The 22,975-nt window shown below is 41.6% G+C and overlaps 1 protein-coding gene across 6 annotated transcripts in view; it reads right to left on the reverse strand.

Moving 5' to 3' along the window:
* Window positions 1-22,975, reverse strand: part of PICALM (phosphatidylinositol binding clathrin assembly protein) — a 449,858-nt gene that overhangs the window by 213,670 nt on the left and 213,213 nt on the right. For all 6 annotated transcript variants that reach the window (XM_069203983.1, XM_069203980.1, XM_069203982.1 and 3 more), the window contains exon 6: window positions 12,391-12,502. In XM_069203983.1, the coding sequence (XP_069060084.1) occupies window positions 12,391-12,502 (112 nt within the window). The remainder of the gene's footprint in view (window positions 1-12,390; window positions 12,503-22,975) is intronic.

Here is a 22,975-nt window from a genome sequence, read left to right on the forward strand (position 1 = left end):
CACTCTGCACCAATACACTCTATTCCACTGCACTCTATGCCACTCTACTCTGCCCCATGCCCCTCTATGCCACTGCACTCTACGCCAGTGAACTCTAAACAACTGCACTGTATGCCTTTGCCCTTTGCACTGCACCACTGTACTCTTTGCCACTGTTCTCTGTACCACTCTACACCACTGCACTGACACTCTACAACCCTGCACTCAACACCACTCTACTCTGTACTACTGCATTCTATGTCACTGCACTGTGCATCACTGCTCTCTAGGCACAATACTATACTCTACTCTGCACTGCACCACTTATCGCCACTGCACTCTATGCCATGAGTCTACTCTGCACTCTGATACTGCATTACTGCCACTCTAATGTATGCAACTCTACTCCACTGCACTCTATGCTACTTTACCCCATGCCACTCTATGCCACTGCACTCTGCACCAATGCACTCTAAACAACTGCACACCACTGCTCTGTACTCTGCACCACTGTACTCTACGCCACTGCTCTCTATGCAACTCTACTCCACTCAACATCACTGCATGGACACTACTCCGCAACACTGCACTCTCTGCCACTGTACACCAATCTACTCTGTACTACTGCACGCTATGCCAATGCACTCTATGGCACTGCACTCTGCATCACTCCACTCAACTGCACTCTACAGCACTATACTCTACTTTGTACCACTCTACACTACTCCACTTTACACCACAGCACTCTCTGCCACGCTAGTCTACTCTGTACTCTATGCCACAGCACCACTCTAGACTACTGCACTCTCTGCCACTCTATTGTATGCCATTCTATTCCACTGTACTCTATGATACTCTACTCTGCCCCATGCCACTGCACTCTAAACCACTGCACTCTACGCCAATGCACTCTAAACAACTGCACTATACTCTGCACCACTGTGCTCTACGCCACTGCTCCTATGCCACTCTACTCCACACTTCACAACAATGCCACTAACATTTAGTCATGCTGAACAGCAGCCACTCTGGTGTATAACATGGCTAAAACACATTGGCAAACCAATAACTCTTGCGTAGACTAGACCTATTGGCTTTGCCAATGTTTGTTAGTACTATGAGGTACCGAGGTCCAGTGCTTAATTTGTAAATGAAAAGGTGCCGGTGCCCAAAGCCCTCCCCCTAAACACGCAGCTGCTGCAATTGAATGTGTGAAAACGGAATACCGAGGCGCTGTAATCCTGAAGCCATCTTGGGCCTCTTCAATCCATATAAAGCCACTTCCTGCCCCTTCAGCTTACTCTTGCAGCTTTCTACTTTCTTCCTTTGTGATGCTTTTTCGTTTTTCTCTTCCTCCGTCTTCCCCATATGTGTCTTTTGCTCACAGAAAATGCTTGAGGCAGAAGAGCACGCCCGGGCCCTCAAAAATAAGTGCTGATGCTCAGCACCGGAAACAACAAGTACAAATTAAGCACTGCTGAGGTCCCTGAAAGAGCTGTGAATGTGTAGTCCTTATTCTAAACATGCATTTGATGCCTCACCAGGGGTAGTAAGCGCTATATAAGTACAATTACATCATGATATAGGCTGCTACAAAATGCGCAAATACATTTAGGCTAAATAAAAAAAGTGCTTTTCAAATACAGATTTGAATAATGTGCAGTCTATACCTAGTACTAGAATTTTTTGGAACACTCTATTAAAACCAAACACTCCACATCTCACCTTGAAACACCCTTACAGTACCTCTCTAAAAGAAAATATCTTTGCCCTTAGAAAGCTTCAAGTGACTTATTTGATCAAAGTCAATGAATGTTTTCCAAGTCCCTTTGCATTTGCAGATTTAGCTGTTGCGCATATTTGCATTTCTGTAGAGAAGGAGACAAACTGGCAAGAAGGCCTTTTCTTATCTGTCTGCCCCTCCCTCCCTCCGAGCACAGGAGACTCTCCCTTGCTGTTCAATCCAGCTGGGGGAAACTCATCTGCCCCTAATCTCGCCCTGCCGTTCGTTGTCCTTTTGGTGAAAGGCAAAAATTACGGACAAATGCTGTCCGTTAAGCTTTTCATCACAGACAACGGACGGCAGGGCTAAATTACGGACAGTCAGGATGGGTGGTCACCCTAAGTCAGGCTGGCCACATCATAGCTTTTAAAATATTTGTATTCCTCCCTTTGCATTTCAGGGGGTCAACATGGAAGGGAAAGAAAGATGTTGGAGAACAACAGTGGAAGGGGGTGGGAAAGAAAAAATAGATAACATGAAGCCAGCGCTGGCTGCGAAATAGCACTTTTCTGTATGTTGCGAGGAGGGAGCCAACATGGAGGGAGAGTTAGGTTGGGGGCAGGGTGGCAACACCGAAAACAGAGGATGGGAGGGAGGGGCTAGGATGAAGCACGGACAATGAGAGGGTGGGTTTCAGAAGGCAGACAAAGACAACTAGGGAGCAGATGGACTTGGGCGAAATACAGGTGGGAGCCATCTGCAAAAGACACACTGTTAAATGCTTCAACAAAAAGAAAATGTATCTCCAAAAAGTTGGAGCAGTAGAAGGACAAAAGTACTTGGTTCATGCGCCAGGGAAGGGCCAAACACAATAAGAGGAAGTGAGGTGTTAGACACTGACAAACAAGAAGCAAACAAAAGTGAAGCTCAAGCCAATCAATTGTGGGCAAACTCTCGGCTTTATGGCCTGTCTCAGATGTCTGAGACTTATTAAACAGGATAAAAGAACTCTATTATCTAAATCTGGAGGTTCAACCCATTTGAATCTCACACAGTTAGTATTCAGAACATGTATTCTTTCTTTCCTCCTTAACATACTGACTTAGTTGCTTCAAGGAGACAAACAGTTTCACAGTGACAAAAGAGCAGACTATTTAAGCAAAGGCTAAACGGCAACAACAGGATACCACTGCCAACACCAAATAGAAGAGATGGTCTTTGCTTCATACATTTTGCAAATTACCCTTCAACACACCATAGACTGAATTCTAATCAATATCAAGTGCTATATCCTATTAAAAATTCAACAGCCAGAAAAAAATGAAAACCTCATACCACCCTATTTTCTATTGAACAATTACTAATTGCACTCACTTCGTGCACCAAAGACTTGGAGGACTACAGGACTCAATCATCCACTTAAATATCCACAAAATCAATGGTGCAAAACTACTTTGAAAGAAATATGGACAAAAAAAATAATCAAGTTGCACAAGTAGTTAGATTTGAAACTACATTGAAGATTACACGGAAATCTAAATTAAAGAACCACAACAGAAAACATCATGAAAGCATATGAAGCAAAAATTAACCAACTGATGAAATTTCTCAAGTGAAGGTGTGAAGACCTAAAGAACTGCTCTCGGCATTCTAACTTTGGCATAGTCAGTATTCCTGAAATTGGAAAGCGCAAGCCATGATAGGATTCCATTGATTGCTAGCCTTCTTTATGGTCAGATTTTTGAAGATGAACCAGACCACGTGACCCAACCAAATCAGTATCTCTTCATCTCCAGGGCACATAAAATACTTTTGGACGTTTAAGACCTAGCAATAAACCCCACACAATTGTGGTCTTTCTCCAAGACTTCAAAAATCAAAGAGAAAATACTGACTATTGCTAGAGAACACTGCCTGATCTCTCCTTAGGTGGGCAACATGTTTTGAGTCTTCCAGGATCTCACCTCAGAAACTGCAACAATAAAGGAGCATCCCAAATCCCAGAAGTAAGATTTCTTGTTATCTCTGCTCTTTTGATATTAGAAGCCCCTCTTAAAATAAACTGGAACGGTGTTTCTCGGATTATCAAGGACCCTTCACAAACCATGCACTAATATCAGAGCAGTGCTAACCAACTCGACTGCGCCTGATATGCAAGATGGACCTCCTCAACAGACATAATATATTTAACAATAACTATCATGGAACTCAGCCCAACCTGTAACATAACATGAGGGACGACAAATGGGGGACTTCTCCCACATTGCCAGGCAATATGTCAATACATCCAAAAATAATTTTCAACTCCCTATTTAGTTACTGTTTCAAATGGAGAAGGTAGTAGGGAGGAGGAGGGTGGGAAAGAAGGGTTGAAAAATGAAAATGGGAAAAATGGCAAAATAATCTATGAAATTATTAACCACTGCTGTTAAGAGCCTACAAAGCTATTGTCTCCTTAAGTAATGATGAGCATACTCAGCTGGAACATAAGGGGATCAAAAAGCTAGCTCTGTGCCTTCAACATGATATCCTATACCTGCATGAGTCTCATCTCACTATGTCCAAAACAAAATGGTCTTCTCTGATAAAATGTAGCAACGATATGCTATACTCAACATCTAGGAGACTGTAATCTCCTCATCTTGTGCAGGCATTGGAGGGGTTAGTATGATTGTTGTTCAGAATTGTATGATCAATTTCTTAAAAACAAAGAAAAAAAAAGCATCTAGGTTACAGTTACTAATTAAAAGTAAAAGTTACTAATTGACCCTTCTTTCCTTATACACCACCAACTATAACAGTTTTAAAATGTTTACTGATTGTTTAGTTGATCTATCAAACTAAGCTGCCCCTATTATCATTAAAGGACATTTTAATTATATTGTAGATACTTATAGCCCTGCCTCCTCTGGTTGTAGGAAATGCTCAAGAATAAATATTTACAGTATGAGTATTCTGAATTTCATTGACATCTGGTGAAATCAAAACCAGAGTAGAAGGGACCACATTTTTTTTCCACCTCCCACAATCAATATTCAAGCACTGATGAATTTTTAGTTAGCACTGGGATTACTCAGAAATGTACAAATGAATATCTTCGCTCATTACACGCTTGTCACTCAGCGACCTCTCCTCAAATGGAAAGGTAAACATGCGAGAGAGAAGTAGTTGGTCTTTTCCAAATTACCTGTTAAGCAGGGAAGACTTTATTAAGTATTTGAAAAAAGCATTTGCAATGCAATAGGTCTCGCATTTGCACGAGTGAGAGCTATTCTCATTGTAAATTCATAACTGGACTTTTCTTGCCACTTAAAGTGGTCAACCCTGCCTCATAATTTCGTCTTTTCCTGACATATAATTCCACTAGACCTGCATGTAAATTAAGCACTTCCATTTACCTTCTTCCTCTATCTGCTGTGTGCAGTTTATGCATTATAATGCAGATCTTCATATTTCATGTATTTGATGTAGACAGCACAATATCAAGAAAGTGGATCATAGACTAGTTCTCTACCTGCGCAAAGGCACGGAATGCATTTATGATACAGCTTATGGGTCTATGTGCGGCCGCATCATGAATGTGTGCACTAATGGGAGTACACAGCTGTGCACCAGTTTTCACGGTACTGCGCTGTTTACGACACATACATTTAACTTGGGATTTTTCTGAATTATGCATGAAGTACAGACAACACAAGCAGCCACTGCTCACCGTTTCCAAAGTGTGCTGTCAGCAACTCATGCTCTAACACAAAGAAATTCCCAGATAAATGTATGCGCTGTAGACACTGCATTTGTAGAAAACCAGGCACCCAGATGTGCCGCTGCGACCCACCGGTTCATAATACGACATGGTGGTAACTGCACATGAAAATCAATTAACTGGGTTCTGATTGAAAAGAGTATAAAATCAGTTTGCGCAACATACCCACATTCATAAGCTCACCAGTATTAACGGGATGCAAAAACACAACAGATCCCTGGCACAAATGTTGTATGTGTCTGGTGTTTTATCGCGCATTAACATTGCACAGGTCCAGTTAATTCACTTTCTGTCAGTGTTCCGACATGAATAATTCCCCGAGGAGGTACATTCCTGATTTCACATTGAAAAGGAAATTGCTACAATCCGTTCTTTTGTTCGTGCACAAAACATAGTGATAAAAAAGTAACAAGATTATAGGCGTGCCTTCAGAGTGCAAGGGTTGCTGAAAATGGGAGCAGGCTACTAGTCACCGCAAGCCAAACAAATAATTGGTTGTGGGAAGGGAGAAGCAGGGAAGGGACGAAGTCTGACTGTTTTCAACAGGGGTGCCCTGCAGTATGGAGAAGATTAATGCAGGCCATGCTCAAAGGAAGTGGGATGAAAAGTAAATATACTGTGCTTTGCTTTTGTGGGAGTACCCTAGCATTGCCTCTGTTGACATTCTTGTTCTTTTTGAAACAAGAACAGTACACGGCATTGATGGAGATGTTAACACTACTCCCCAACACAAATGCCATTGGCATTGTAAATTCAGAACTGGACTTTTCTTTCCACATAAATTAGTCAACCTTGTCTCATAATTTTGTCTTTTCCTGCCATGTTTTGGTGGTCACTGGCGGCTACTGACAGAAATCACAAGCCTTTGAGGAAATGAGAAGATGACTGCACTACCTCGAGTTGCGCAAACGTCGGAATAGAAATTTGAAAATAAGGCTTGAAAAGTATTCTTTTTATGTTAATAGAATGAAAAGTCTTGTAAGCGTTCTTGCCTCACATTTCAACAAAGTTCTATCAACAGCAGAGCATCCTGAGAAGATTTATGGCCCCAATAAAGGAGATAAGCAATGCTTTGTGTGTGGATGTCCTTAGGGCTGGCAGGGAGGGGCTCTGGAGAGAGAGAGAGACTCCAGATGAGAGGCTCTGCAAGTTTCGCATTTTTGCTTCTAGGTTTAGATATATTCTATGAGAAAGGGGATATTGTGGCTTTGTGAGCAGCGAGCTAAACGTTTTGGCACCGGGTGTTTCTTTTTTTAAATAAGCTTATTTTAATGTTACATAAAGAAGTGCAAAACACCTACAGAGGAATTAATGCGCTTAAGCACCAAAGAATTTCTCCTGAAAAAATAAGTTTACTTCATGATTAAATCAACACGTCCATGCTGGTCTGTACTGCAAAAACATTAATCAACAGAAGCTGGGCAGTGGTGAAAGTAACATTAAAAAAGGAAGCCAAGGAGCTACCTTTTATTAAACATTTAATGGTGGAGAAAATGTTCCAGGAGCCAGAGGTAAACGAGGACAGCACTGGAATAAAGCCAAAACAAATATCAGTGACATGGGAGAAGGTGGGACGGAATACTGCAATAAAAGGCAGGCAGCTATCAGCCTAAAACACCCACAGTGAAAAGGGAGCAACAAAGAAAAAACAGAAGTAGTCCGTTACAGCAAAAGATAAAGAAACAAAAGTGGAACAATACAGTATTTTTAAAGGACACTACAACCAACAAATGACATCCCTTCATAAGGAGTATACTAAAAGTATAAAAAAGGTCAAAAGCTTACACTCGACCTAAAAAGGGGCATCAGACTTCATTAACTTTAGCCTAGGCAAAGCAACATCCTGTATGGTATTTAACAGTATTGAAGGATATATCAGGAGCATCTCGCTATCATTTTGAACTAATATGGAAAGGAGACCAAATGGAAGACAATACTTGAAGCAACAAATTGGATAATTTAATTAGAACAGAGACAAGGCAAGTAGTTAATAATCCTCCAACTCCAATTCAACATAACATCTCTGCTCCAGAGCTACATCCACACTACGCATAATAACACAGTCATGAAAAAAGCCTTTGACCATAAATCCAAAACCTTTGAAATAGGAGTGAAATACAGCTAGATGATCACTTTTATTACTAGATAAATAGAAAATTCCCAAAATATCTGTGCTATTTAAGACCAAACCAATAACCACAACAAAATTCTTTGAATATATGAGAAATGTTATTACACTCTGTACAATCATAATACAAAGCCCAACTTCATAAACACTTCTGAATACCTTAAAACTTAAGCATGCAATTGGAAGACAAGAGTGGAAACCCTTCTCTTTATTACTGAAGAGATTAATAACAATCAGTGTCAAGGACAGCACCAGGCCAAGATAATATCACAGCCAAAGTCTGTGAAACATGAAACACACAAAAAGTAATGGGAGGCTGCTTGCAGTAAGTCTAACCACTGACAATAACTCAGGGAAGCACTCCAACCCATCAGTTCTGTTGCTCACAATGCCAACTCAGTCTGGACCCAGCCATATGCAAATAAGCATTGATCCTGCTTCTCATGGCAATAGTTCAACCCGAACTGTCAGGCTAGGTCCTCCCTGAACCAGAACACAAGCATCCCAGGACTGGTTTCACCCTAGTATCATTGGAACAAAGCTGTACTTGGCTGATGAGCCCCTAACTAGGGCAAAACCAGTACTGGGTTGTTTGTGTTCCAGTTCAGGGGGGCATACATAGGCAGTTCGGGCTGGACTGTTCCCATGAAGGAATTTTTGGTGTTCCACTACTCCAGAGACATGTATGACAGGTGGTTAACAAAATGGTCTATAAAGCTAAACAAAGGTATCGCCAAAGAGCGAATTTGTAATATACTCAAAAGAATCTTTAACATTAACACTCATACTAGACTATGCAGTCAGGTATATGGCAATTACTGGTTCAATTCAATCCAAACTCAATTATGAAATTACTAAATTCAGATTGAAGAGATTTGAAACTCTATGCTATAGGGATTGCTCGCTTGCTTATAGTGAAGGAATGGAAAATACTACAGCCCTTTCCTTCCACGAATGGTGGAGAGGCTTCAACAAGGCATCTGAAATGTAATGTCAAATGGCAACCCCAAGAGATACTATACCTCAATTTAACTGCTGATGGAAAAAACTGAGTATCTAAGTGAATGCCCAATGTGTTATTCCCCTTCACTCTCAACAGATGAGATAAATAGAGATTGTGAACTTAACTGAGCATCTTATTATTTGCTTTATAGTTGGCTGTTTGTATAAACCTAGCCTGTTTTTTTTCAGTATTTTCTTTGTAATAAAAAAAAAAAAAGCGAGAGAGACTGAAAAGGATATTCCAAAAATTCAGCAGTTTCTCACATAAAAAAACAAATTTTCCATGTGGCAAAATATTTTGAAAACATTTGCTGTGAAATTGCACGAGTCTGCTATCCTTACCCAGTCCATCATCAGGCCTCCAGAGCATAAGCAAGAGTAAATTTAAACAGTTATGACACCTATGAAAATGTACAACTGCTGATCCCCAAAACAAAAAGTCAACTCCGATGCACTTGTGTGTTACAGAGATTTCAAAAGAAGCTCAGCAGCCTACTTTGACAATGCACATTATGCATGAAAGCCCCTGTAAGTATGTACAGCATATAGATTTTAAACAAGTATGTGCATGAGGTTGTGGCGGGCAATTTCTTTTGTTCTTCTTGGTTAAAGCTGCAAGATGTCAGACAACAACAGTGGCGAACTAAACAACTAAACAAAAAAATAAAAAGTGCACGAAAGCACGAGATGGAAAAAGAAGTAAACCCAATAAAAACTGCAGGGGCCAAATCCACTGAAAAAAAAACAAATAAAAAAAAACAAGAGGGGGCAAAAACAAAGAAGGGTTGCAGAAACTCAATGCGTAGAGCAACAATGAGCACGGGGTCAGTGCAGAAATGGATGGTGTGGAGGGGAGAAACACAGAGGGTTTTGGGTGGTCGTGAGAGTGCCAGGGTGGGAAACATGAGGGGGGGAAGCAGCATACATGGGTGGGAAAGCAGCACACGAGCTGAGAGCAAGAAAATATAATTACTCCTATAGGGTGCAGAAAGAAAAGAAACAAGCATTAGGAAAGCAATATGCCTCGCCTTTGGGACCTATTGGCTTTGTAAATGTCTACCAATGCAGTTCCGCATCTGCAAAAAGGAAAACAGAAACAAAGGTACAAGGACACAGCTGCTGTTGCTGGCCCAGTCACTCTGTAGACGTGCATATAGCATGAAAGCGGATGACTTTTTTTTTTTTTTTTAGTTTACTGATCTAAGATGGCAGACGTCATCCAGTCTCCTGTGTAAAAAACCTGACAGGGTCAGAGTTAGCTAAAGTATTTTAAAACTGTCCTTCGGAAACAAATTAAACAGGTGAAGGTCCAGAAAAGGCCTGAGCCCTGTGTCTTTTTATGAGGCGAGAAAGCAGAATGAATAGCACCACTCATCATTTTTCTGAGTCAGATTTCCTTCCAAGGTCACCCTTGGAGAGTAAAAGATTTACTTCCTGCATCATGATAGTGAAGTACTCCTCCAAAATGTGTTCTGGTGTGGGAGAAAAATAGCGCAGGACGAAATGAAGGCTAGGGTATAGCCCTTGTGAATAATATGTCAGACCCATTTCTCAAACGTAATGCTTTTTCAGCCAGGAAGAAAGTGTTGGATCGACCGGACATGAGTTGTTGAGTCCAAAATAAGTGGCTTGGCAGCCGTTGCAGCAGGGGAGCAGGAATTGGAAGACTGTTGACCCTGCTGTCCTATGATGTGTCTGCTGATACACCGTCCCCAAAAGCACTGGACTGCCTGTTGTACCACTGGCTGGGAAGGCTGGCAATAGACTAGAATATTCTCTGAATTTCCTGAAGTGGTGAGGAAATTGTTTTGCTGGCGTCGTTAACCCCAAAGAGCATGCAGCAGCTGGGCAGTCTTTAAATCACTCTGGCACCAAGCCCATCATTTAGCCAATACTCAGGACCCATCGAAGGGCATAATTATTAGGGACGCATGCCCATCACCAAAGAATTACGTTTCTCTCATCAACAAACATCGTCTGAGCATGATATTGGTGCCAACAGCAGCACCAAGACAGTCGGTAGTATCCAGGCTGGCATGGATTACTTACTTTGCCGCATCCAAAGATGCATTTCCTCAGAGGTCCTACAAACTGCCGAAAAATGTTCTTTTGAATTCTCTATCTACAAAAGTTGTTTGGAAGGAATTATGATTGACATTACAAATTGAGGTCTGTAAAATGAGGCTCTCAGGAGTTGAGTGCTAAGTTAGGAAGTCTTGATCACTGGGCGAAGGTCGATGCCAACAAGCTATTGACCGGCCAGCAACAAGACCAGAACCATACAGCCATATGAAGGTATCAGGAAGGGCATCAATTTAGGGCATATCTCTTAGCACACCTGGCACTCAGACACTGAGGTCACTCCATTGCTCAAGCTGATCTTGAGCCACCACTGTATGGAATCACTGAAAGTGACCCAGGTAAAGCACCCTAGGAAGCAACATAGGTGGGCTATATAAGAGGGCTCAAAAGCATTAATTGCCAGATTCTTTGAGGGGACTTGAGGAACAGTTCCAGCCCAGAGCTGCCAATCCTTGGGTAGAAATAGGTACTACAAATCGACTATAAGTAAGGGCTGATATGGAAGAGGTCCATGCATGCTATGGCTCTCGCTGTCCAATGGGTCTGGAAGCCAAGGGAGAGATAGAACAGACGCAAACCACCAAGACCCAAGTGCTGTCTCCACTACAACCCATTTCAGTCTAACCGAACTCTTCCTAGTTAGTGACTGGCCCTCAAGACATGGGCAGACACAAGAAGCATGCTTTTACTAATTTGATTGTGCAATAAATATAACTATTTCTGATGTAAGTGCTCTGGGTGGTGAAAGGAAGTCCAAAGTCAGGCTGCTTTACACTAAAGCTTTACAGGTTCCTCAGGGGTACCCACTTGCATCCTTCTGCCTGAATTGCCTCATGCAGGTTTGAGCTGATTGGCCCTTGTTGTTCATTTATGGCTTTGAAAGGTCCGGGACTTTGAACATACTTAGTAAAATGTGATACAAAGCAACCTAAGCCATGCATTTGCCAGTTTGTGTACATCTTTTCCTGAGTACACGTTTTTGGTAGGTGATCAATGCTAGAGTACAACTGAAATGTCTATGGCCTTGAGATCCGACTCTGACATGAAAACAGGGGCAGGAGGCTCAAGTGTCCAGTAACAACACTGTCCTGTCGGATATCTTTGTCAGTAGGTCAACTATCTAGATATTTGTCAGTCATGTAGGTACAACGTCAGTGCCAATCATTTCATCCAAGAGTGGTGGTTTGTATCCTAAGACTGATGGATGACAGCCACGATCTGCGTGTGATACTGTGTGACAAGAGCCAATGCAAATGTACTTGAGTTAATTTGCACATTATCAAAAAGGCCCGCTCGATAAGCAAAGGGCAAGTGTGATACAGACATAGTATGACTGGAAATGCAAACAGCACGGCCAGAAAGACTTTGTGCTGGTGTTTGTTCTCCTAATCTGAGATGTCAGGGAAGTGAAGCAGTCAGAGAAACAAACAGAGAGCCAATGTACTTTTTTGCCCAGGAGAAAAGAAATGCAGGTGTGTCTGGGTCCCGAGGACGTTAATCGTGGACACAGTCAATTCTGTTATTTTTGGCACAAGTTAAAATACAGAATAAATATAATAGAGTGGATCTATACAGATCAATGTGGTAGACAATGTTTATATAACTATCAACACCAACAATAACAGAAATCAGGAAAGTGAAGAAAGAGATCCATTTCTCATGTAGCGAACTTCTGGCATGTATGAATTACTGTGGTAAAAAAGTCACACTTACCTAACAAGTTTATTATTCCTTCATTATATGCAGCGAACAGTCTAATAGCATCTTTAAAAAGGAGCATAAAGGCAGCATTAATTACACCATTTGTAAGTTCATTGGCATTGACCTGTAAAAATAGAAATGGATACCATTATCATTCAGCACAGTCTTTCTGCAATTTAAACGGTTTTATTCCCTCAAATTAAATATAAAAAAACTCTACACTCGTGCATATTTGTGCAGAATATCAAACCTATTTCCAGGTTTAATTCATACTTCGACCTGAAAATAGGATTCACAGACGCGTAATTTCCACATGGGGGTGGGAGGATGAGGATGTGTGTGTGTGTGTGTGTGTTTTTTCTTTCCCTCCATAACGTATCCACAGTTTTGACACAAGTTCCCCTTGGGTTTGCAACAATGGGCTCACCAGAAAGAATATCAAAGACGCTAATGCAGATTAGTCGACCTCCAAAAGTAATACCTTTTTGCCTATCACAGCCAGGCATGAACTATTCATAATTACAAGAGCACCCTATTTACACTCACGTGGCCCTGTCATTAGTAGTGCAGAAGGGGTGGACAAGGGCATTAAGTCATTTTTGTCAGAAAGTCTAAGACTTGGGGAACAATTCGTGGGAAAACAATTTTACATTAAAACAGTGTTATAGCTCTCTCTCTCTCTCTCTCTCTGCCTGTCTGTCGTGCATTAAGTATACATCCCTCCACACCCCTGCCGGATTACATCGGTAAGTGATCTGATCCACCATTTAAAAACAACTAAGGGATACAGGCAGGAATCCCGCATTTAATAAAGAGAGCAATGAAGGATATAACCAATATTATAAATATGTATCCTAAGCCAATGAACAAAAATGTAGCCCAGTGTAAAGAAATGGCTCCCTGTTGCAGTTACCCCCCACTTTTTGCCTGATATTGATGCTGACTTGACTGAGAAGTGTGCTGGGACCCTGCTAACCAGGCCCCAGCACCAGTGTTCTTTCACCTAAAATGTACCATTGTCTCCACAATTGGCACAACCCTGGCACCCAGGTAAGTCCCTTGTAACTGGTACCCCTGGTACCAAGGGCCCTGATGCCAGGGAAGGTCTCTAAGGGCTGCAGCATGTCTTATGCCACCCTAGGGACCCCTCACTCAGCACAGACACACTGCTTGCCAGCTTGTGTGTGCTGGTGGGGAGAAAATGAGTAAGTCGACATGGCAATCCCCTCAGGGTGCCATGCCAACCTCACACTGCCTGTGGCATAGGTAAGTCACCCCTCTAGCAGGCCTTACAGCCCTAAGGCAGGGTGCACTATACCACAGGTGAGGGCATAGGTGCATGAGCACTATGCCCCTACAGTGTCTAAGCAAAACCTTAGACATTGTAAGTGCAGGGTAGCCATAAGAGTATATGGTCTGGGAGTCTGTCCAAAAACGAACTCCACAGTTCCATAATGGCTACACTGAAAACTGGGAAGTTTGGTATCAAACTTCTCAGAATAATAAACCCACACTGATGCCAGTGTTGGATTTATTAAAAAATGCACACAGAGGGCATCTTAGAGAGCCCCCTGTATTTTACCCAATTGTTCAGTGCAGGACTGACTGGTCTGTGCCAGCCTGCTGCTGAGAGATGAGTTTCTGACCCCATGCGGTGAGAGCCTTTGTGCTCTCTGAGGACAGAAACAAAGCCTGCTCTGGGTGGAGGTGCTTCACACCTCCCCCCTGCAGGAACTGTAACACCTAGCAGTGAGCTTCAAAGGCTCAGGCTTCGTGTTACAAGGCCCCAGGGCACTCCAGCTAGTGGAGATGCCCGCCCCCTGGACACAGCCCCCACTTTTGGCAGCAAGTCCAGGAGAGATAATGACAAAAACAAGGAGGAGTCACTGACCAGTCAGGACAGCCCCTAAGGCAACCTGAGCTGAAGTGACTCTGACTTTTAGGAATCCTCCATCTTGCAGATGGAGGATCCCCCCAATAGGGATAGGAATGTGACCCCCTCCCCTTGGGAGGAGGCACAAAGAGGGTGTAGCCACCCTGAGGGCTAGTAGCCATTGGCTACTGCCCTCCCTGACCTAAACACACCCCTAAATCCTGTATTTAGGGGCTCCTCTGAACCTAGGAACTCAGATTCCTGCAACCTACGAAGAAGAGGACTGCTGAGCTGAAAAACCCTGCAGAGAAGACGGAGACACCAACTGCTTTGGCCCCAGCCCTACCGGCCTGTCTCCCTCCTTCAGAAGAAAACTGCTCCAGCGACGCTTTCTCCAGGACCAGCGACCTCTGAATCCTCAGAGGACTGCCCTGCTTCAAGAAAGACCAAGAAACTCCCGAGAACAGCGGCCCTGTTCAACAAAGACTGCAACTTTGTTTCCAGAGGAGCAGATTTAAAGACCCCTGCAATCCCCGCCAGAAGCGTGAGACTTGCAACACTGCACCCGGCGACCCCGACTCGACTGGTGAAGAAACAACGCTACAGGGAGGACCCCCAGGCAACTCCAAGACTGTGAGTAACCAAAGTTGTCCCCCCCTGAGCCCCCACAGCGACGCCTGCAGAGGGAATCCCGAGACTCCCCCTGACCGCGACTGCCTGACTCTAAAATCACGACGCCTGGAGGAGACCCTGCACCCGCAGCCCCCAGGACCTGAAGGATCGGAACTCCAGTGCAGGAGTGACCCCCAGGAGGCCCTCTCCCTTGCCCAGGTGGTGGCTACCCCGAGGAGCCCCCCCCTTGCCTGCCTGCATCGCTGAAGAGACCCCTTGGTCTCCCATTGAAATCTATTGAAAACCCGACGCGTGTTTGCACACTGCACCCGGCCGCCCCCGTGCTGCTGAGGGTGTACTTTCTGTGCTGACTTGTGTCCCCCCCGGTGCCCTACAAAACCCCCCTGGTCTGCCCTCCGAAGACGCGGGTACTTACCTGCTAGCAGACTGGAACCGGGGCACCCCCTTCTCCATTGAAGCCTATGCAGTTTGGGCACTACTTTGACCTCTGCACCTGACCGGCCCTGAGCTGCTGGTGTGGTAACTTTGGGGTTGCTCTGAACCCCCAACGGTGGGCTACCTTGGACCCCAATTTGAACCCCGTAGGTGGTTTACTTACCTGCAAGAACTAACAATAACTTACCTCCCCCAGGAACTGTGAAAATTGCACTGTGTCCACTTTTAAAATAGCTATATGTGTTTTATGTGAAAAGTATATATGCTATTGTGATTATTCAAAGTTCCTAAAGTACTTACCTGCAATACCTTTCAAATGAGATATTACATGTAGAATTTGAACCTGTGGCTCTTAAAATAAACTAAGAAAAGATATTTTTCTATACAAAAACCTATTGGCTGGGAATTGTCTCGGAGTGTGTGTTTCTCATTTATTGCCTGTGTGTATGTACAACAAATGCTTAACACTACTCCTTTGATAAGCCTACTGCTCGACCACACTACCACAAAATAGAGCATTAGTATTATCTCTTTTTGCCACTATCTTACCTCTAAGGGGAACCCTTGGACTCTGTGCATACTATTCCTTACTTTGAAATAGTGCATACAGAGCCAACTTCCTACACCCAGTAACAAATTAACATGTTATTTAGAGCAAGTGCACCAAAGCACATTCATAAATGTTTTTTACGACTGTGCACAGATCACGTCATTACTAAAATACTGGTGGCGGGCCAGACCCTGCACCCAGACCACAAGTGGATCCGAAACATATTCTGCAGGGCAAAAAAATTATCTTACGCACAAATCACTTTTTCTCTAGTACAGCAAAAGGATGTCAGCAGTGGTGTCATGGGTGTCGAAGATGACGGCATCTTTCACATTACTTGTTAGATCATGGGCAGTGCACAGGAAGGTGAGCCACGGTTTGCAAGGATAACCATAAATGACCATTTTCAGTGATTTGTAGGTTTTTGTTTCATAGGCATAGCATCATCTTAATTGTGGTCATCCAGTGAATTTTCGGAGGTTTTTTTTCCCCCCAACATATGCACAAGGGACAATAACCCCAAATTGCCTTACACTTGCGAAGTAGAGTCCTGTTGTACATTGATCCTGATCTAATGTGGCCAACCACTGGTGCACGCGAAGAGACCCTACAGCTGATGCTCATCTCGCTCTCAAACTGCTTTTGGCACACATTTTTTTTTGTTTTGGTATTGTAGCCCAATGTTTAAAAATGTGCCTCTTTTCATTTGCCAACACCCTTTTATCTTTAAATTTTGCCTAAAGTAGTGCCCTATATACCTATTAATTTATCATTTTGTCTCTGTGATATCACTGAAACTTCTTACTTCAGAAAAATGATGCCCTTTTACAAACACAATTTGGCAGACGTGCACATTAATTTTTGGGATTCCTATGTTTACCTTTCCACTAACTGCATTTGTCCAATTTGTTTTGTAGAACTTTCTATACCTATGAGTAAATTTTCCAAACCTCTAAGTACCTGTCTACCACCATTTGTGGCTTAGAACTGGTCATCAGGTTGCCTCTGATCTTTGTGGATTTTTTCCCATGGCACAGAAGTTGCGAGTTTGGACAAATTCACAAGATGGCAGAAAAAAAAAAATCAAGCTCATCAGCCAATCACATTTCATTAGAAATTCAAATGAAATGCTTCCTGCTTGCGTGTTCAACAGCTAAACTAATCAAGAAAATTGACCTTTTCAAGTCCGACACCTTTTTTAAAGGCTTATATCTCAAAAACACATTGAACTTAAGAGAGGCTGACCGACTAAGTTCAAGAATATACTTTTGTCAACAGCTGAAAAAAACTGAAGGCACAAGCAAAAAGTAGAAACGAATGACTGAATGAAGAAGATTAAGGACGAGATAAAAACTCACAACTGTCAGAAAGAAACCATGCCAAGTTCTAACAACAGAAACACGTTGGCATCCAACTGTCTTCTCTGTATTAATTATAGAAAACAATGTTATGGACCTTTTACCAGGACGCTCACCCTAGAAAAGGGATGTATTGGTAGAGTAAGACCATGACTAGACCAAAAAAGATAAGGCTGAAGTTTCAAAAGATATGGCACATAATAGAACGCTAGCAAAGGAATTTAAAAAGAAGGTTGGATCACTTATATTTAATGTGTGTTGATAGCACAGACAAGGAGCCAACCATTCCTCTCCAAGAGACAGGTTTGAGAACTTTGGACTCCATTACAACAGTTCTGAGCTTTTTCCCCCATTATCAGAGGTTGCAAAGAGTTGGCGTAATGAACTGCAGCACTTACAGAATATTACTGTTCATAAATGAAGCCTCTCATCATAGCCAAGGATTTTTGTGCAGTAATTTTGTATTTTCTCACTTGTTCATTCAACTAAGGCTACCGACTTTAGTACACATGAAAGAAGAGGAGGTTAAATATCTGTTATATAAGGTTAAGGGACCCAGCCTACTGGTTCAAGTTACCATGGGGTCATGGCATTTTTCCCCTTCGTCATCACCCAATGTTTATAAAGCAAGTGAATGCATTCGTGCAGAGGAGAGCAATTCTAGAATCTGAAAAACATGCTTTCATCACCGCTCTAACAAAAAAAAAAAAAAAAAAAAAAAAATCACCGTGGATCCAAAGACTCTCAAACCTCCTACCTTTCAATCTTTAATCTCCCAGGCCTTCAAAAAGAAATCACAAGAAAACCTCAGGAGTAAGCATAACCACATCTACTACATGACTGCGAGTCAGGCTTCCAATCAATGAAAGGAGGAACTGCATTGACCTCAAAGCAGCCCATAGCTCCCGATACTCATTCGAGGAGCTCTAAAAGCAAACATTTCTTCCAGAACCACAGCCAACAAGTAAGAATTGGATTGGCTGGATCATCCAAGAGGAAGGTGAGGTGAACAACACAAATGCTCCCACTCACTGCTATATTGTTATTTTCTAGATGCAGTAACTAGCACAGATTCTGGATCAACACCATGTAAGTGTGAACTGACCACAGTTAGATAAACATATACTTGGGCAAGAAATCAGGACAGCAGGCAAACATCATAAAAAGTTAGGACCATGTTTCATTCTAAATGGACCACATTTTCATTCCACTTAACCAAATAAATGTTGGTGCCCAAAACTGTAGTTTCCCTCTCCCTTTGTATAGCCCAGTTCTCTGGAAACAGCTTGCTTCTCAAATAAATGGCAAAGGCATTGGTTGTAGCTTTTGAACTAACCCTCTTCCTCAAAGCACAAATCAGTGAAGTGCCCAAAGGAACCAGCATCCAACTTTTCGTGCATTGTAAAATCCTGTATTGCTTAACAACATAGCATAGAGTTGGGTATGCAAGAGCATTGTTAACAGCATGCTTGAACTATTCTGCCACAAACACAATAATCCCTTAAAAAACAAAAACAATACAGCGAGTGTAAAAATCAAGTGGCCAAGCTTGAAACTATACTCACAAAAAACACAGATATAGAATTTTAACAATAAATTAGCATCAAAGAAGTTAGCATATGACAACGGATTAACCAGCATTCAAAAGCCTAACAGAGAAAGTAACATGAGATGTAGAACGATCACGTTTTAATTATGGTGAGCCATGCAGCCACCCTTCCTATTATGCAACACATTTTAACATGAGAGTTTTGTTTTTTATTAAATGGAAGTATTAAAATAAGCTAATGATAAGAATGTTTTATTAAAATGTAGATTAATAATTGAAATATTAAAATGAATATGAATTAATCGTACTTATATTTGAATACATGAGTTTTATTAATGCAAATTTACATGTGTGCAGAAAAATAAAAGCACGTTTAAAATAACTTCTAACATGTTTTGAATAATATTTTCAAATAAAACATTTTTGTTGCATATTTGAATTATAAGGTGCACAATAGGTTTAAAAATGTATTAATGTGCATGGAAGTTTCCTGGACTTGACTAGGCCTAAGAAGAGATTCATTTTGGTGCGGTAATGGAAAATCACTTGTTTATTCTATCCCCTCTGACCCGAATTATTTTCCTACGTTGTTAATGTGAATGTTGAATGTCCTATTGTATTGTAAGCAAGAGGCATGTTTTAGATGTAACAATGTTATATTGTTTGTTCTAGTTGTTGAACCGGACAGGAAATTTGTAGTTCTCATGTGAAATGAATTAGCTTAGTTTATTGTGTGCTGTGAGAAAGGATCTCAAGTAACAAAACATTAGAAAATGTAATATTTGGGCGGAATTGTATGAAGTCATAAGGCTGACAACGCACATTTGCTAAGAAGATTCCTAAAAGGTGCCATCTACAGTGATTAGATGCTGAATCTGATGTCCTAAATGCACCCACCTGAAAGTCCGATTAATAGATTTTGCATATTTTAATTAGTGAGAAACTTTGAATTTGGAGTCAATCTTCCCTTAGCCCCACACCTGTTTCAATGCTGTCCAATTCTGTTTGCTCTCACAGTTCTCTAAGTTTCCTGCTGAGTTTGCTTCTCATAGTTTTAACTGCCCTAGTACTGGTTCAGTACTAATAAGGCCAACTAATTCTGAGCTGCTGATTGTGCCCTGTGTGCAGCCCATGTTCTGCACTGTTTTGATGCTGCTGTCAACTGACGCCAGAAGAAAGTGATCATCCTGTCTGATGAGCTACTCCTGTCTGCTGTCCCATGAGGAGAAGTATAACTAAACGTGGTTTCTTGTTTTCTTTAGTTAGTGACCTACACCAGCATATTTTTTAGTGAGTTGCCCTAGTTAGATGTTCTCAAAATTATTTTTGTCTTTATTTTATTTTTGCTTTTGTCCGTATGTGTTTGCCCTTTCCCACACATGCTAGTCCCAATTATGCTTAGTGTTAGAAGTGGCCCAGCTTTAAAAACTGAAATCGAGTGTTAAATTGTATTTTGATGATTTACTGATGTCACCATCATCTGCTTTGAATGTTAATAATCATGTGCATATTGTATCAATGCTAATCTATATTATTCTTTTGGAGTCTCTAACAGTATTGATGTTTAGTAGGTTGTATCTTTTCAGACGTTTTGGCTGAAAGAGTCGAACAGATATTCATATCTGGACCATCAACAGGCCAGATAGCATCTAGATAACTCATTAAAGATGAGAAAAGAGAAACTAACCAGCACTCAAAGTATACCTGGAAGCTGACAAAAGGTGCATCAAGCAGAAAATGGCAGAACACATGCAGTGACTAAAGAAGGCCAACGAAATGTTAAGATGACACTTTAAGTGCCTTGCCTTAAAAAATAATAATAAAAAAAAATAAAAAAAACCTTAGCCCCCGCTTCATTCAAAGAATAAAAGCGTGATCCGAGACAAAATTAACAATTCCTCTTCATACTAAAGTAATGACATTTGATTAGCTTACAGCTGGAATACTAACTCGCCACATTATGTATTTCAGCATCCCGAGGTGGTCGATAGTGGCACGTTTGTGCCATACAAAATTCTGAAAATAAATACATACATAAAAATATTTTGCTTAATTTTTTCAGCTGGAAGAACATATCTCATGTGCAGTCAGCCACGCAAATGTGGTGAGAGATGCCCTACAAGTCAGGTGGTCTTCCTTACGTTGCTCATGAAAAGTAGCTATACTTTGAAAATGCACATGGCAAAGAAGGGCACATTAGTACAATGAAACAACAGCTACATCCAGCTATAGAGTTTTTTTTCTTTTTTACAAAAAACCTGGAATAGCTTGAGTGTGGAACGCCATGGCTCCGTGTGTAGCAGGGGACCTCACTGCCTGCCATGTCGATAAATCTAGTAGAATATAATTACTTTTAGAGACTGATTGGTAATTAAACCGCATTTCATTATATGAGAATGCACATATGGATTACTTATGCAATCAGAAGAGCTAGTATGGATGTACCTTTGAATATTCTGGTTAGACAGCACCTTTAGTAAGTATGGACTTGCTTCACTAATGACATTTGCTCTTTTGAATCTGTTGTGTTTTACTGTATTAACTCATTTTATTATAAATGTTCAAAAATAAGACAGTAGCCCCTTATCTATTATTATTTATCCAGTACTCCATTCCAGGTGAGTACTGGATAAATACTGGGAGTGAAAAAGAGGAGTATGTGTTTGTTCCGCTGTATTAGTTGGAGGTGTTGCCTACATGTTGTATAACCCCTCTAGCCATACCAAGGGGAAGGACATGCTCAATACCAAATGAATTACACTCAGGGAATGGAGGGCGGGAAGCAGATGAATAGTCACAAATGAAGAACCCCACTGCTGGGAAGCAGGTAGGCAGCCATCAACAAATAAAGCTAAGGCACACTGAAAACAGAATGCGGTTTAGGCATAAAGCATATGTCAACTTCCACCTAAGTAATGCACATATTTTTCCTCAAGGGGGTACTCTCAACCTGTGAAGACATTCTACAAAGGCCTAAATATTTGTGTGGTCTAAGTATTTCTGCAAGACCTGGAGTCCCTTCTTCCGCAGGATAGTTAGACACAAGTCAAGAAGATTGTCCTCCCTTTGTACCTTACCTCTTTCTGCATGGTGGTAGCAGCTCTTATAATACAACCTCTGCCTGGATCTGTGATTATCATCAACAGGTTAGTCGTCTATCTTTACTCCTTGAGAAGTCAATCATAGAAGATTGAAAAACGAATTCCATAGACTTCTAGTTTATACCATCTTAGAATTTCAGAATCCACAAGAATCTCATAGTTGCAGCTTATTTCACATTTTCAGCTTAGTGTATGCGTATTCAAAACAGTTGTATATTGGTGGGACTCCGTAAACAACCCCCAATGCAGGGCAGTTTAAGATCTTTAATGTCTTCTTTTTAGAAAACACATTTGTCTCTTAGTTGTAGAACTTTCTCAAGCAAGGCTTGAAGTGAAGCACTCTGTACTCTTAAGTAGGCCACTGGGCGTATGCTTTGAAGGCCAGTGATGCGCGGCTTGAAGAAGCTTCTTCACGCAGCATGTTTTTCTTAAGCTTCTGTTTCATACTTCACTGGAAAGTTCAGTTCATTGCCTCTCACTGTTGTTCTTTAGTTACCATAGACATGTGAGGGGAACAAGAAAAAAAGACATGGTTGTGCCTGTGTCCCCTGCCTCTTTGTCATACTGTGCTACTCACTCTAAAACCCGTATCCTGAAGCAGTTAAGAGGGCGGGAGATCTGCTTGCTGACCCGTTCTATCCTGTCCTTCTTCTTAGGTTACTGTTATAATTGGAGACTCTGGTTTTGCAGAGATCCCCACAGGGTCTTGCTAACACATCCCTTATCACATTTCTACTGGCACATTTTAATCACATCTATTCACCCTCCCCTTAGAGTGACCCAGAACCAAGGACTTAGCAGTACTTCCTGCTTAATTAATTCTGGCTATTTTGCTAACACCTACAGGTGGCCGCTTCCCCTCTATTGCTGAGGCTCAGGACATACACATCTGCTAAGGACCTCAGAATCTTCTGAAATACAACTGGTTCTACTCCTTAAATTGTGTTCTCCCAGACTACTTGTGCCCTATATCTAGCTTTGGTACAGAAATCAAACATTCGAGTGCTTATCAACACTTCTTTTCTATTGTTCTCAAATTAATTTCTCAAATTGATAATCTACCTCTAGAAAATACTAATTTTTGGTGGCTCCATTCGT

Source organism: Pleurodeles waltl, chromosome 8 (genome assembly GCF_031143425.1).
Source record: "Pleurodeles waltl isolate 20211129_DDA chromosome 8, aPleWal1.hap1.20221129, whole genome shotgun sequence".
In the NCBI taxonomy this organism is placed as follows: domain Eukaryota; kingdom Metazoa; phylum Chordata; class Amphibia; order Caudata; family Salamandridae; genus Pleurodeles; species Pleurodeles waltl.